At 37.2% G+C, this 17,338-nt stretch overlaps 2 protein-coding genes across 2 annotated transcripts; both read left to right on the top strand.

The window, feature by feature from the left end:
* Positions 1-7,752: 7,752 nt before the first annotated feature.
* LOC117165171 (putative fatty acyl-CoA reductase CG5065) lies at positions 7,753-9,046 on the top strand. The gene is made up of 5 exons (XM_033348632.2): positions 7,753-7,868; positions 7,939-7,989; positions 8,059-8,254; positions 8,357-8,673; positions 8,773-9,046. Exons 1-5 carry the CDS (start codon positions 7,753-7,755, stop codon positions 9,044-9,046), a joined length of 954 nt encoding a protein of 317 aa, XP_033204523.2.
* A 4,361-nt stretch (positions 9,047-13,407) lies between these two features.
* Positions 13,408-17,065, top strand: LOC117165143 (putative fatty acyl-CoA reductase CG5065). The gene is made up of 8 exons (XM_033348598.2): positions 13,408-13,477; positions 14,611-14,873; positions 14,976-15,292; positions 15,392-15,639; positions 15,877-16,060; positions 16,326-16,511; positions 16,604-16,858; positions 16,930-17,065. Exons 2-8 carry the CDS (start codon positions 14,628-14,630, stop codon positions 17,006-17,008), a joined length of 1,515 nt encoding a protein of 504 aa, XP_033204489.2. The 5' UTR covers positions 13,408-13,477; positions 14,611-14,627; the 3' UTR covers positions 17,009-17,065.
* Positions 17,066-17,338: the final 273 nt, after the last annotated feature.

Here is a 17,338-nt window from a genome sequence, read left to right as displayed (position 1 = left end):
TTCTTTCGTTCCTTAGACTTATTGCGAGTCTGAATGAGGAGGTATAGAGATCTGGTGGCCATCTTGACCAAGAGATGGAGTATGGCTTATGTTTGCAGGACGCAACAGTTTTCTATTTGTACCAGTATTTTTAAGTATTTCTCTTTTTGCTAATACTAAAGCATACGTTTGATATTGAATTGTCATATATGCGTCGGAGATGAAAGAACGCCGGAGCCTTTGGAATTTTGGATAATCCCGCAACATTGTAACCTAGAGTCTACTATAGCTGTAATTGAACAATTGTAGTTATTCAATCCGATTGTAATTGTTCGAGAGTTGTGATAATGAGCTTGGGCTCGAGGCGACAGTCAGTCGCCGAACGTAGCCGCGGTTACGGGATGAACGCTTTGTCTAACAAAGGTACGGAGTAATTCTATAGCTCTCCTTAAAAGAAATATTCGTGGCGACACGCGACAGTAAACATTCCAACGGTTTCTGTCCCGTGCCTCGCCACACGCAGACCCTCTTCTTCGAGTAAGATGATTGCTAGATGTCGATGCGTCTCCGCAGTACATGTTCAGCTAGCTCGAGGGCCCGTTATAAATCTTAAGATTTAGTCAACTAAAGTCGTTCAAACAGACAAACGGTCTTTGTCCCAACTAGGGGAAGATAGGGGAGACCTATTTTTCAACGAGCGGCGTCTCCCACTAGCAACTTTCCCTCGAGGGCGGCTAGCATCTTTTCGATGCTACGAAGGCTTTTCTTGACGAATGCAATGATCTCGTGTCCTTAGACACACCCCATTATAGTTTTCCTCTGTGGCATCATCTGGACGGGAAAGGCATTCTCCCTCGCGATCTCATTGATGAAAGGAGTAACCCTTTACGACCAGTGAATATTACGCGTCCGACTTAGATTTTGTGAGTACGTTCATCTATCATCCCGTCGACTGCGGATTCGTTATTGAATCTAGGATCATTGTCATTAGTTTCTCGAGTACCTAACTACCGCGGTTACTTGTCCGGTTCTATAATAATCGTATTTGCACTAGTCAATGTCTTCTCTATTGTATAACGACAACGTGTAACCCAAACGAAGATTCGTTTCACGCCCCTAACCCTGATTCTAATGTAAACCAGACACATATTTATTTTATTTCGCTTTCCAAATGCTTCAGAATAGCGTCTAACATTTCCTACTTTTGTTGCCATTATCGATCTATTATCGCCCAAATAATATATTTACCGGTTCTTTAAGGTCGATAAATTTATCAAAATAATTTACATCGTTAATTATGTAATCGGTACAACTGCTATCTAATAGCCACATTATTTCGTTATCACTTATCTCGTTCATCTCGCTGCTGTGTGCTGCACGCGCCGTTGCCATCCATGTGCCTGCTCCTGAGTTGCCATACTGGCTCGTGTCAGCTGCTGATTGACGATGGAACTTTCCACGTCCCCTGCTCGTATTGCCATTGCTTCCCCTTCCACTGCTGCGACCACGTGTTGACCCACGACGATTACTGTTACTGCTTCCCGCTTAGACGCCATTTTGACACTCTCTCGCAAAATATCCTACTTTTCCACATTTGAAGCATCCTTCCTCTTTTGCAGCAAAGAAAGTTAGTTTTCATTTCTCCTCGATTAGATTTATCTTTCTTCTCCGCTATTTCTATTTTATTCTTCACGTACGCTATCGTTTGATTCTCTTCTTTCACTGCATCTATTATATCCGCTATGTAGCTATACTCTTCAGGTAAAGTATTTAGCATGTAATTTAGTTTTTCCTTCTCACTCACTTGTGTGCCTGCACCTTTTAATTCATTTATTACTTTTTCAAAATCGCTAAAGAACGATGCTGAATCACTGTATTTATCAAGACTTATCTTCTCCAATCTCCTTCTGCACACGATCTGTAGTGCCGTCAACACATTCAAGTACATTTCATCGAACTTTTTCATTATTTCATACGCTGTTTTTTCTTTACTAATATATTCTTACTGTCTATTTGTGATGGCATTGTAAATTATGTTTACTGCCTTCAGATCCTTTTTATTCCAGTCTGGATGGTCTGTTTCAGTCTTCATTCTAGTTATAACAATATCACATTCTTTATACCTCAGAAACATCGTTATTCTTTTCTTCCACATACTGTAATCCTCACCATCAAATATCGGTATCATAATTTCCGATCTCTCCATTTTTATTGATTTCTTATCCTTTACTCAAGCATTCCTACGTGCATGAAGTATTTCTAGTCTACATGTCTCCAGTTTTATTTGTTAGGGAAGTGATACATTTACACTGTACATGAGAGTGTGTGTGTAAGGGTTAGAGGGCGTCAAGGTCTTAGTGGAGACGAAAGACTGTTGCCAGATGTTAGAAGAATCTAGGATAGTCGGTTGGCGACCAGCGTACGTGCAAGACGTTCTTCAGAGAGTAATATAGATGTATAACTGTTGTGTGGGAAATATAGTCAATAATTTGTATTCCCAAATCCTCGAATTTCCTTAACAATACCGAATATAAGGTATTTTTTTCACACTTTCTTGTACACTTCTTTTTATATTGGCCTTTACAATGAACTTTCTTTCAAACGTTAAATATAAAATTTTGTTATTCTTTGGTAAATTTATCATTAACGCATAACTGAACAATCTCTCCACGGATACAGAAGAAGATTCGTGCGACGGGTATACTTCCGTGGGGGCCACGTAACCAACGTATGGTGACGCTCTTCTTGTTCGAGTTAAGACGTTCGTCACCCAGCGTGTTTCGGCTGTTTCCTGCGGGGCCCAAATCCGACCGTGGCTTCCTCAATATTCGAACTCGATGAAATTCTATTTATAATTTTTTTTTAACTCACTACTTCGTCATCACTACTCTCCCCACTTCCAAATATATTTTCATACTGCTTACTGAACATTTTGAGGATGAAAAAATCACTGATGTACGTCTCACAAGTATGCGTCAAAGATCTCAGATATCTGCCATGAGATCCCTCGGAATACTCTAGCTGGAAAGTTTATCGCTTTTTCCATTTCAGAACTAAATATATTTGTCGGAGATGAAAGAACATCGGGATTTCCCGTCTGTAATGTTGGGAAATCCCCCAATACCCTAGTCCAGACTTTTACTATAGCTACACTTAAGTAATAAAAATAAGAAATAGTTTTAATGTTCCAATCTGGCTTTACGACGATGGGTTCGGACTCGAAGTGACATAGCGGATCACTGGACGTAGCCACGGTAGGATTTGGGCCCCGCAGAAAACATACCCGAAATACGCTTGGCGACGAACGTGTTAATAGAAACTCAATTATAGGTTTTAGATTGTGATGATCTAAAATCGGAAAAGTCATCATCTGTGCTATCAATATCGTCTGACGGTGCCTAACGAACATAGAAGGGGGAAGACAAGTTGCGCAAAAAATTACTACTACATACGTTATCGCAATAATAATAAGAAAATCGTATCTGTACGTACAGAGAAGATTAAAAAGGAAACACCCAACAGATCTCACAAAGGACATAACCTAACAAACACGATGATGGTACCCCGCTGGGGGTAGCCACCCACATGTTATATTAGTATACCGCTATAATATTTTACCAAATGTCCTACTGGACAAATTGTAAAATCCAAATAAATAAATAAAAAAAAAATCTATACTTACATGTCAGCAACAACCGTTTTAAGTTCTGCATATAATTCTGGATGGTGACTCGTTTCGATGTAATTCAGCCATCGCGATTTGAATTGTGAAAGCGAGAACGCTGTAACTGCAGTTTGCTTACCCCCTGTATTTTCGACCGATCGCGGGGAGACGCAATCACGAGGAGAGACGTCAACGGGAGTCGTAAATTCCCGTTACGATTATAATAATCGACGCCACGAGTTGATCGATCCCTTGATTTCGGTTAAGATAATAGGGGTGATTCAGTTAGTATAACACTGTGATGCACAGAATTATAAATTATATATTTCCAACACTTAGATTACACTGTTGAGTAGGTATAAATAGATAACAACTTGTCGCACGAATATAAGATAGATCTGCACAATAGACAAGGCTCTTATAGTTAAATTTAGTATGTTAATGGACGTAGCACTCGAGGATACTTAATAGAGATGGTGAATGTTCGACAATACCGAGAACCGACTTAGATAGTTGATGTAAGTTATACTTCTCTAGCGTTATGCTTAGACTTAGACGTTAGGCGTTAGATTTTGTACTTAGTTGTTGACTTTTCTAGCGGTGTAGAAGAAGTAGAGTAGAGTGACAATGCTGTGTCGGAGGAAAGTTAGCGATGGGTGTGTCTAGCGCACGGGACCATCGGATTTGTTCATGACATTTTTGGTCAGGAAAGTGAGGGCAGTATACATTGCTTCTGATTGGATAAACGTATGTTGGTGGACTAGGAAGGGTCTTAGCCGCCCTCGATAGAAAGTTGCTAGTGGGAAGCATCGTACGTGAGAGAAACTAACTTTCCCGTGTCAAGCCGTAGTAGAGAACAGTCTTTAGAAAAGAATTTGGAAAAACGATATTTGTTGGGTCTGAAGGACCTTAGCTAGCAAATTACTGGGATTTATGATGGGTCCTTGAGACTAGTCAGGGTACCCAGCAAGGATGAGCGGACATGTGGTTTCCGTGTGGCCCGCGGTGAATGGCCTGGTCTAGGTAGAGGGTCGCCCCCAATAGTGACAAAATAAAAAGAGGATTCCAATCTTGTATAGAAACTCTTCAATAATCCTTTAACCAATGGCATACAGTACTTGTATTACCTTTTATTAATGTTTCTACCTTTTTTTAAACATACATCCCATAGCACAATGCCACGATGTGGTCTCTTCATTCCCTGGATGATATCTAAAACTTTTACTAGTGGTAGTAGATGTTGTAAATACTCTCCGATATATTTAAATTCAGTGCCCTTTATGTTAGCGTTTAAAGTTTCTCACGAATTTTAAAAATTATTTGCAACGAGATCGCATAGAAAATTCCATCTTGCTATTCCCGGTCTGTTCAATGTATGTCTTAATGTATTTTGCATTATTTCGTCAAACTTGGGACGTGCGATACATTTCCGTAATGCATTCCATTTGGACATAACGTTGTTGTTAATTAAGAGCAATATGTCACATTTTTTATACATTACCGCCATGCAATCAATTGTAATACATAATCTTAAAGTATATGCACCTCTAAATTGTTGTCATAAACACGGACTGATATCCAAGGTGAAAGATGCATCGTCGTCTTTATCGACAGTTACATAATTTTCGTCTTCATGATTCATTACATGATCTCGATATTCCTGATACAGATGCTGACGATAATTTCTCAATGTTATCCATCACATTCAAAAGTATCTGAGGCATAAGTGTTGTCCGTGATAATTGTAGCTGCTGGCTATAGATGTCGCCTGCTGGGGTACTGCTGTATGTTTCTTCTAATTTTAACACGTTCCTAACCTAAGGCGCTAACCACTGCGTTGTCCGGTATTATTTAGTGTCGAGTGGTGGTATTCGTTGTCGAGTACCGTCACATATCTATACGAATGCTAAACAAACGAAATGGATTTACGGGGCTACCGACGTTGTCTGTAATTACTGTCTGCATTCTATTAGAACTTTAATCGAATTCTAAGTGAATGTGACCAAGATTATCAGCTGGAAAGCAATTCAACCTAAGCAGTGTACAATGACACCGAGGAACCTCCTTTTTTTATTACACTTATTATCGCTAGCTATGTTTCTACGACTCATCATCTTAATTGCGTTTTCATTTTGAATCTACTTTTCCAAAAATAAGTCAAAGGTCATCGACAGTTGATAAGGCTGCCATTCAATGAACAATAAATTCGTGATATATATGCGTTGCATCGTTCCTCTAATGACAGTTCCTTTGCTTCTTTGCTCATTGTTACTTGTGAAGAGAAATGTATAACTAAAGCAATATACGAAATTTCCTTAGTTTGATTAGATTTCTTGTCTGTTTAAGATAATCTTTATATTCGTGAAGAATTGTACCGTTATGTTTTCGCTTTCAATAAGTGTTACGCCATTTGTCTTGCCATAGGTCATATTCTTAACCGTCGATCGTGGCACTACAATGTCGCTGACGGATCGTCGCGTCTGCCCGGCAAACAAAGAACGTAGTGGCAAGCACATGGTTCATTAAGCAGGGCGACTTCCAGAAACGTCGGCTCGTGGCCGTTATTTTACCTCGCGTAAAAGAATGTGGCATGATCCGAACGTAGTGGGGATCGTCTTCCAGAAAAGACGAAAGAGATCGAAGGGCGATCAGAACTTTTCGAGAAGTTGAACCGTCAACACATATCATCCGTCGCACTTTACTCATCAACCAAAACGCAGTTATATTTTTGTTCCATTTATATCTCGTTATTTGTGTTAAATCTGTGCAATTTCATTGAACTACCCTTATTCTCATAATAGAAATAAGGGGATCGATCAGTTCGTGGCGTCGATTATTTAATCGTAACGGGAACTTACAACTCTCGTTGACGTGCTATCTCGCGATCGCATCTCTCCGCGAACGGTCGAAACAATGTGATTTATAATTAAACAGTGAAGATGATCCTATGAAGTATACTTGTTTGCTAACTGTCACCAATAAGTTAAAACAAAATTCTTATCATCTCTGCTCACAGCTGTACCTTCAGCCGATGTCACTGATGCCTCGAAAACGTTCTGACTTTTAATGTAATGGTTCATATTTAAATTCCATAAAAAAGACATTGTTAAAGATTATGTAATTTTCCAAATGAATCACTGCAAATGTTTTCTATATTATTCCTTTATCATAAAATACTTTCACTTTCGCAGCTCAAAATATCAACTTCTCCATAAAAAATTCCATAAAAAAGACATTGTTAAACATTATGTAATTTTCCAAATGAATCACTGCAAATGTTTCCTATATTATTCCTTTATCATAAAATACTTTCACTTTCGCAGCTCAAAATATCAACTTCTCATATTTACAACTTGTAGGTGATTCGTACTACTCCGTTGCTGATAACATATTTAGGTATTACGTTGTTCTGCGTCGAATATTCAGTTAATGCAATACAAAAGGTCAAGTATGTACATGATTATAGATAAAATGTTATCAGCAGAATAGTAAGAATTTTACAAAATTCAAATGAAATCGAAAATAATTAGCAGTTACTCCTAATATTATTTAAATAGTATTGCAATCGTTATTTGAATAATGTATTCGAATACATAACGATAAATTATTCAAGCGGCTACAGAAATTAATTTCCTATGAATAATAAATAGTTATCATCCGAATAAAATTTTCGGCCGAAAGGAATTTATACGAATAAATAGTTTGAATAAATATTTATTCGGAATTATTCTTGCGGAAACATAATTTAATTTTGGTGGTCGGAAAATATGAAGGTACAATATTCTGCATTTGACGTAATTTTGGATAGCGTGTTGGATTCTGTCATATGGGAATAAAAAAGGATAGTATTGCCAATGGTCTTGTTAATAGTAGTAGTAACTTGGTAATAGAGTAATATTCGTTGCACTATATATTTTTACGATGAGATGAAAGCAAAGTATCCTTCAGTTTTCTACAGAGTATATCTCCTGAAAGGTGATGTGAGTCTGTCGGATTTGGGTCTTTCGTAAGAACATAGAAATCTGCTTTAAGAGAAAGAAAACATAGTGTTTCACGTCGCGGCCACTGTGAAATTCAGTGGGCCGTTACACGTTGCTGTTAATGCTAATATGAAAGGTACTACTCGTGTCATTGAACTTTGGAACGAACTGAGGCATCCGATTAGTTTCGTCCACATTAGCGCCGCTAATGCGAATCTACATGAGATCGAGGAAAAAGTTTATACGTAAGGATAAGTTATACGCGGACATTGTTTCGTGGTTTAGAAATATTACATTTATAATTATATCATGAAGATTATGTTCACTTATTATTGACTTTGCTGTACAAGCTGGAAACCTTCGAAGGTATGTGTGACAAATTCGACAAAGCGTCCATCAACCAAATAGAAGAAAAGATTTTAAAAACTGATCCAGACACATACACATTCAGGAAGAATTTAGCAGAGCAGATCTGCTAGTTACGATAGTACGGCCAAACGTAATTGGTGCCTCTTTGGAAGAACCATGTCCTTGCTGGATACAGAATATTTCTGCATTTGCAGGTATTTTCATAGGCCTTACCCGTAGGATAACGATAGAACAACGATTTAAGAAGCTCATAGATGATCCGGTTCGTAAATATATATTTGTTCCTTTCAATATTTAACGCAGTCAGGAGCCAAATTGATTAACTTTCTTTTCTGGAATTGAGTTGCTAATTTTTCGTCTTTAGATTTACGATGCCATCAAAGCAAAACGCCCTTCAGCTTTGAACAAGGTTTATCCCGTGAAAGGTGACGTGAGTCTGCCAGATTTAGGTCTTTCGCGAGAACATAGAAATCTGTTACTTGAGGAAGTAAATATAGTGTTTCACGCCGCGGCCACTGTGAGATTCAACGAGCCATTACACGTGGCTGTTAATGTGAATACGAAAGGTACAGCTCGTATCATCGAACTTTGGAACGAACTAAAGCATCCAATTAGCTTCGTCCATGTCAGCACAGCTTTTAGCAATGCGAATCTATATGAGATTGGGGAAAAAGTTTACACGTAAGAATAAGTTATACGCAAACGTTGCTCCATGATTTATGAATATTATATTCATAATTATAGCATGAAGAATATGTTCACTTATTATCGACTTTGCAGTACGAGCTTGAAACCTTCAGAGGTGATGGATATGTGCGACCAATTCGACAAAAATTCGATAAACCTAATGGAAAAAGAGATTTTAAAAACTTATCCAAACACATACGCATTCAGTAAGAATTTAGCAGAGCAGATTCTAGCAAGCAAGTGCAAAGATCTGCCAGTTGCGATAGTTCGGCCAAGCATAATTGGCCCCTCTTTGGAAGAACCATGTCCTGGTTGGATAGAGAATATTTCTGCATTAACAAGTATTTTCATAGATATTTTCCGATAGTAATTTTTCAATACTCTTTACATTTCCTAAAATTGGAGTTAATCGATGTGTTTATGAGAGGATAAATGAGAGACTCTCCACAAGATCATCAATATGATAGTTCAAATTTGTTGTTGCTCACAATTACGAAAATTCTTGCCGATCTATTTAGCGCTACATTTATGGTAATCAAAAATCACAAATAATTTCTAAACTCATTTAATGTTACCAGATACGTTTCTGCTAATCAGCAGAGAATGTGTAACAGTAATGTGGTATTATTGGTATATTCAAAATTGTACAAGTTTTTGAAACTATTCAGTCGTTTGCCTAGTTTCAAAAATTAACGAACGAAATTCGAATTAATCGAAACAGTTTAACGAGTATTTCTGGTGGCAGCAACTACCGTTTTTATTTAGATATAATTCGGGAAACCCCAGCTTCGACATGTAGAATTGCACATAACGGTTACGAACATCGAAGATCAACACCAGATCGTAACACTGTATACAGTAGAGTCCCCATTAAAGAACCCCCCCCCCCCCTTAATCGGAGCACACATTATCGCATTATTTTAATGTAAAAACGATTTATTATCCGAACATCACATTTTGCAGTAAATAAAACTATTTTCCGCTTCAAATATCTACTGTGCACATATTTTATTAGCCTTCATGTACAATGTATTTTAATGTATTCTTCCCTTTATTCGATTCAATGAATTCTGATTATAAGACTTTAATATGAAACTAATAGTGCTCTGGCTATCGAAACAAAACAAAACAAAAACTCGAAACTGGTGTAAATGCAATAGAATTAACAAAAATTAGGAAAGCCACAATCATAGACGTCGGAAGTACTGATGCAATGAACTGGTTTCTCTGTAAAACAGCAAATGAAATAGTAACGAAGTGGTGCCTTCCCATGATGAACCGAGCGTGGCGTTCGAGTAGTGGACTCAATGACTGACAGTATAAAAAGAAGGTAGCTCTCTGCAATTAATTATGTTGAAAGGATTATGTAACTTAACAGCCAAGAGGACATAGAATCCATAGATATTTAACACAAAACATGCCAGTGCTAGTCAAATTGACCCTTTTCAAACTTTTATATAAATTTAACCATATTTAAACGCTATCATATCACTTCAGAATTTCTGACATAACATGCTTCCTAAAACATGCATACAATATATTTTTGGGTATTTACTTCTAGTTTGCTTTTTTCTTTTCTAAGAAAAAATCGTATCCTTCCCTGCCTACCGCGGCCGGTCAATTTCACCAGCCGGCAAAATAATTAAGTTATTCTTAAAATAGATGCAATCAGTACAAAGAAAAAACTATCTCAACGTCAGATGACAAACAAAATCGGTAGTAACATATAATAACAACTGTTACGCCCGTAATCTTATCATAAACTATAATCCATGCCACCAGCTGTGAAAGCATATCAACTCAGGCCCATAATAATCCTAAGGAATTGTCATAAAATTTAGCATTTTTTATGGTTAATTATTACATACACTTTAAAAGTCAAGAAGTTTCCTAGGTGTACTGCTCGTTGCGATAAAACAGAAGCTATGGTCAAGAAGGACTTCTGGTTCAAGGGGCTACGCGAAAAGGTCGAACACGTGGTATCCAACTGTCTTGACTGTATCCTAGCCGAACGAAAATTAGGTAAGCAAGAGGGATATCTTAATCCGCTGGACAGAGGCGACACGCCGTTAGATACTTACCATATTGACCATGTAGGCCCCATGACAGCTACAAAGAAGAGATACGCGCACATCTTTGTAGTAGTGGATGCGTTCACGAAGTTCACGTGGCTTTATCCTACTAGGTCTACTAATACCGCGGATGTTGTCGACCGACTGAAGAAGCAAGCCGCTATTTTTGGGAACCCACGACGAATCATCTCCGATCGGGGAACAGCGTTCACATCCAACGCTTTCCGAGAGTATTGCGATGGAGAAAATATAAAGCATTTATTAATCACGACGGGGGCGCCGAGGGGGAACCGGCAGGTAGAGAGGGTAAACAGGACTCTCATACCCATTACTAACTAAACTGACTGCCCCTAAACTCGATGATTGGTATAAACATGTCGACCAGATTCAGAAATACCTGAATTGCACCGTAAACAGAAGCACGGGGAAAACTCCTTTCCAGCTACTGGTCGGGGTCGAAATGCAAGTCAAGGAAGATGCGCAAGTTAGAAAGCTGATCGACGAAGAGTGGGCCGCGAGGTTCGAAGAACAACGCCGCGAGCTACGTGAGGACGCGAAAAGGAAGATCGCCGCAACTCAAGAGGAGAATCGGCGAAATTACAATAAAAAAAGAAAGAGTGCGAAGCAGTACCAAAGGGGGGACCTTGTCGCCATAAAGAGAACACAGTTCGGCGCAGGGTTAAAACGCGGGGGCAGATTTTTGTGTCCGTACCGGGTAGTGCGAGCCATGCGGAATGACCGCTACACCGTGGAGAAAGTAGGAGAGCATGAGGGACCCGCGCACACCTCGACGACTGCCGATTTCATGAAGCCTTGGGTCCTGAACGCCGAAGATGATGTCACGTAATATAACAAAATAAAAAAGGAATTTGAGGTGAAAAATAAAAAAAGAAAACTTTATTTTTTTTCTAACATCAATACACTTTACAATCTACTTCCGAACTCCAGGCGTGACTTTCTAAGACTGACTCTTATGATTTTACTTTCGATCGGATCCGATTACTTTCTTTTGTCATCCCTCAACATCCCCACCGTCCATGCATTTGCTAGGCGTCCGCGATCGTTGCCACGTGCTCTTTCTTCTAGAACCTTCGGTGGAAGGACCGTTGGGATGTTGATGGTTCATTAGGCACTTCAGCGATATACATTGTCGTCGAGTGCCGCCACATCTTTATCTCTATCGTCAGTCCGTCGGATTTGAAGTATACCGGTCGTGACAATGACGCATCCGAAGACAGCGAGAATGAACACAACATCTGAGGGCAGAAGTTACTGCAGGATGGCCAAGTGTAGTATCGGGGAGAAGGGCCTAAGAAACATCGAGTTAACTATAGACAATGTCGCGAGAGCCGAGGCGCTGTCGGCTCCATCAATGCGTTATCGGTCCTTCAAATAAATAGTTTCGCCGAAAAGGCCTACGTGACACTGGCTACGAGCGTCCGCGGAACACGTGTGCGGTGGGCCTAGCAAAAGACAAAAGAATGCTACAACGGCCAGAGAGTCAGTTGAGAAGCAGAGTGTGAGTCGAGCGGACACAGAGTGTGAATCGACGCGCGACGATATTATAATCGGTCCCTTTGTTCTTGAATATCGCTTATTTAAACTACACTAAACTCTATTTATATTCCTTTTGTTATTGAATATCGCTTATTAAACTACATTAAACTTTAAATCTACCATCATTATTTGTCCTTACTCTAAGAATCTATACGTTACTACATTCATTACTACAAAAAACTTGTCAAATAAAAAATTGTAAATGTTACAAAATTACGAAAATGTGTTCATGATGCGGGAAATATATATGCGGCAAATGTACATTCGATAATAAGATAATTTGTACAAAATGCAGCGAGGTTGAAGAAGATATATCTCTACATAAATAAAAGTGTAATTTTATTTAAGTCTAGAATTGAAATTAAACAAAAGCAAATTTGGACGAAAGTTTCTGAAAGTTCATCATTTTATATACATTGAGTTATAAATTAACCATTATCTAAACTAAATCACAAAAACTGTTATTTCTTTAATCACCGGTCATTTTGACCCGATAAGGTAGGAAGAGATGTACACGAAGTGTCGGTAGATTTAGTGTGAAAGGTACTATCAATCAATCTTGATGTGTATTTGAATAAATGAAATTTCATATGAAAGTGATTGCTTCATTAACCGTACAGTTTCGTCATGTTCGAAGAGATATTTTGACACAGCATCTAAATAGTTGACAAGTATATTCATGAAGAAAGTGATAAATAAAATAAGGAAAATGTATTTTATCACGATGAACGATATTTTACTTGAACTTAGTAATATAATTGGGTAATACATATCTCTCCATTATTATTTCATGGCATCTTTTATACATATGTAATCAATGTTACATTAGTATACTTCATTTCATCTGCGCATATTTCACTTTATTTTACTAAATACAAAGGATCTTATCATTTACAATGTTACACGACTAAAATATATCTTGCATGGTTACCGCTGAGGATATTTTGTACTTTCATAAACACGAAAGATGTGGGAAATGAATTAGTTAACCGTCTCCTTAACGCATACCACTATCCAGTTTCAGTAGTAGGGCGGGCTTAATAATAATATAAGAATCTAGAGGAGCGACACATCGATACAGTACTGTGGAAGACGTGTAGGTATTTACTATCGTGAAGTGTACTTTTGATCGATCTTTGGTAAACAATACGCAGTGGATATATTATCAGGTAACAGACGATTCCTTGTTATTTCGTATTGAATTGTGTCTTTCATTAATATCATTATTATCAATTTTATTATTATAAATATGATATATATCAAAAATATCATTCGGGTCTTTAATTATTACAATAGTTTAAATGAAGTTTTTGAATACTCAAATATTTTGTATTTTACATTTTACGCAGTGAAATCGTTCACTATTTTGATTTTTCAATAATTTACAACCAGTCAATAGACGTAATCGGAACATTCGCCTTTACGAGATAGTTGCCCGAGATATCGGATAATTTTTGTCAAAAATTGAGTTTAGGAACGGATTTTCGTAAGTTATTGTTAGGACCTGCTTGGACTCTCGCGTTTATGAAAATTGAGAATACGCTGCGCGGTAACAACATTAACCATGCGAGGTATTTTAGGCGTTTTACATTTTAACTGGTAAGATCCCTTGTTTTTAATAAATAAACTGAAATGTAAGCAAATGAACTGAAGTATACATACATAAAATTGATAACATTTAAAAGAAACGATGAAATGGTAGTAGAGAGAGCACGTAATTACGCAACTATTTTATTACATTTAAGCAAAATACCCTACATGGTGATAAAATATATTTCTCTTGTTATATTAATCACATTCTTTATGATTATACTTTTTAATTATTGAGATGCTGCGTCAAAATATCTCTTCGAATATCAATCTAACATCGTTTCATAGGTATTTGTGAGTTAAAAGGGCTTTATGTTCAGTATTTTTAGAAAATTGTTGTTAGTTGATTATATTAATTTTCTTCACTTTTATACTATATATAAATGTGCGTGTACAATACTCAACGTATAAAATCTTTGTAACACTATTGTTTGTGCTATAAAAAGATCGGTATTGTAAAGATCAAGTCGAAAACAAATAATGCAACGTAACATACATAAGCATGATGATATAAATTTTTTTACATATATTATACATGAAAATTATAATCATTCATGCAAGGCGAAATAATTGTTGAATTGCGTATATTTCTTTAGAAGGTAATATATATGAAAAGATCTCAACTGTAACCAATATGGTATATTATTTAACACATTTATCCACTTACTGTTTGTCGGGAATGGCAATTTATGGCAACTATTGGAACTGCAAGTGTTAAGATCTTGAAACATGGATACAATCAATCGAGAAACAAATGAAAATGGGACAAACGAAGGACTGAATAAGACGAATTCGCTCGAGGAATTCTACGCCGGTTGTGGGATCCTTGTGACTGGAGCAACCGGTTTCGTTGGAAAAGGTCTCCTCGAAAAACTGATCCGCATGTGTCCACGCATCGCTGCCATTTTTATACTAATTCGTCCAAAAACTAACGAAACGATAGAACAACGATTTAAGAAGCTCATAAATGATCCGGTTCGTAAATATATATTTGTTCCTTTCAATATTTAACGCAGTCAGGAGCCAAATTGATTAACTTTCTTTTCTGGAATTGAGTTGCTAATTTTTCGTCTTTAGATTTACGATGCCATCAAAGCAAAACGCCCTTCAGCTTTGAACAAGGTTTATCCCGTGAAAGGTGACGTGAGTCTGCCAGATTTAGATCTTTCGCGAGAACATAGAAATCTGTTACTTGAGGAAGTAAATATAGTGTTTCACGCCGCGGCCACTGTGAGATTCAACGAGCCATTACACGTGGCTGTTAATGTGAATACGAAAGGTACAGCTCGTATCATCGAACTTTGGAACGAACTAAAGCATCCAATTAGCTTCGTCCATGTCAGCACAGCTTTTAGCAATGCGAATCTATATGAGATTGGGGAAAAAGTTTACACGTAAGAATAAGTTATACGCAAACGTTGCTCCATGACTTATGAATATTATATTCATAATTATAGCATGAAGAATATGTTCACTTATTATCGACTTTGCAGTACGAGCTTGAAACCTTCAGAGGTGATGGATATGTGCGACCAATTCGACAAAAATTCGATAAACCTAATGGAAAAAGAGATTTTAAAAACTTATCCAAACACATACGCATTCAGTAAGAATTTAGCAGAGCAGATTCTAGCAAGCAAGTGCAAAGATCTGCCAGTTGCGATAGTTCGGCCAAGCATAATTGGCCCCTCTTTGGAAGAACCATGTCCTGGTTGGATAGAGAATATTTCTGCATTAACAAGTATTTTCATAGATATTTTCCGATAGTAATTTTTCAATACTCTTTACATTTCCTAAAATTGGAGTTAATCGATTTGTTTGTGAGAGGATAAATGAGAGGCTCTCCACTAGATCATCATTATTAAAGTTCAAATTTGTTGTTGCTCACAATTACGAGAATTTTTACCGATCTATTTAGCGCTACATTTATGGTAATCAAAAATCACAAATAATTTCTAAGCCAATTTAATGTTACCAGGTACCTTTGTGCTAATTGGCAGAGGATGTGCAACAGCGATACGAGGTATGAGAGAGGTCAGATTGGATCTAGTGCCTGTCGATTTCGTAATCGACATGATAATATGTACAGCATGGCATGTCACGCTACATCGTGATCATGAAGTTAAAGTATACAACTGCACGAGTAACGCATGCCCTTTTAAGTAATATTTCTTACAAATATTTTTCAACTAATGTTATTCGATTGCTAGAGTATTCCAAAAGTTTCAGATTATTTAAGTAACGTGGACAATAGAAGAACAAACAAACAGAGAAGATCTCAATATGTCATTAGTTTAGAAAAATAGCGAAACAATATAATATTTATGTCATTTCCATAATATTTCCCGAGATACTCGTATGATAATAAACTTTGCTTTAAGTATAATTCTAGTAATTAATAATAATGTTATTGTTTCAATTGACAAGGTGGGGTCAGCTGATAGATGCTATACTAAAGTGTAGCACAGAAATGCCACTGAACGATACACTATGGTACCCAGATTGTTCACTTATAGCTAATAGGTATATTCATCGCGTTCTGTGTGTAACTCCGCGTGTTTTGCCTGCGGTCGTCATAGATATCTTTTTAAGACTTCGAGGTAGTAAACCAATGTGAGTGTTCCATCGATTATCAAACAACAAGCCAATCGTTCTGGGATAATCTCTGATTTCATCTATGATAATAATTAAAAATGGTATTTCAGAATGATGAAACTTCTGAAAAATGGCAACAAGCTGTTCTCATCGGTAAAATATTTCACCATGCACGAATGGACTTTTCAAAAAGATAACTGTTCCGACCTGGCGAGGAAGGTGAAAATGTTCAACGACAGCGATATGGTCAAACTAGATTTACGGGCTATGAATTGGGAGAAGTATGTTGCAATTTACTATATGGGAATTAGGAAATTTATTCTGAAAGAAGATTTTAAGTCAACAGCCCGACAACGATTATCAAGGTGTGTATAAAAGTATCTTCATATAAAAAAATAGGAATTAATATAAATACATATATTTTCGGTTATTTCAGGTTGTACTGGATACATCAGATCACCAAAATGTCCGGTATAACGATCTTACTATGGATAATATACTGTATCGTGTACTGACTATTTGAACGTTACGTTTTTCTCGTTCAAGCAAAAACAATATAAATACAATTTTACGAAGATGGGGCTTATAATCCGTTTCATTTTGTCTTTTCACCTGCCCTATTTCTAAATAAATTCATTTGTGACATTGCTTAGGATGGATGCATGTATTTGTATTCACAATCAATCAGTAACTTACACAATTTCTAAACGAAGAGTTTCACGAAATTTCGGAATGCGTTTGCGCGTATTCATTGGCGCACTCCTTTTGTCATTACAAATGTCAAATAACATACGAATGAGAGAAGGCATATTTTAACGGTTTCTATCCTTTTGCAAATCATCATA

The sequence above is a fragment of the Bombus vancouverensis genome, chromosome 17 (assembly GCF_051014615.1).
Source record: "Bombus vancouverensis nearcticus chromosome 17, iyBomVanc1_principal, whole genome shotgun sequence".
NCBI lineage: Eukaryota > Metazoa > Arthropoda > Insecta > Hymenoptera > Apidae > Bombus > Bombus vancouverensis.
Note: the sequence above shows the minus strand (reverse complement) of the source record. Positions and strands in the feature narration are given on the sequence as shown.

Bases quoted from the DNA above. Each gene is read 5' to 3' on its own strand.
- LOC117165171 (XM_033348632.2), top strand. From the start codon at position 7,753: ATGAAAGGTACTACTCGTGTCATTGAACTTTGGAACGAACTGAGGCAT. The intron at 7,990-8,058 runs GTATGTGTGACA...AAACTGATCCAG, and splicing joins CAAGCTGGAAACCTTCGAAG to ACACATACACATTCAGGAAG. The intron at 8,674-8,772 runs GTAAGAATAAGT...TCGACTTTGCAG, and splicing joins ATTGGGGAAAAAGTTTACAC to TACGAGCTTGAAACCTTCAG.
- LOC117165143 (XM_033348598.2), top strand. From the start codon at position 14,628: ATGGATACAATCAATCGAGAAACAAATGAAAATGGGACAAACGAAGGA. The intron at 14,874-14,975 runs GTTCGTAAATAT...TTTCGTCTTTAG, and splicing joins AGAAGCTCATAAATGATCCG to ATTTACGATGCCATCAAAGC. The intron at 16,512-16,603 runs GTGAGTGTTCCA...ATGGTATTTCAG, and splicing joins CTTCGAGGTAGTAAACCAAT to AATGATGAAACTTCTGAAAA.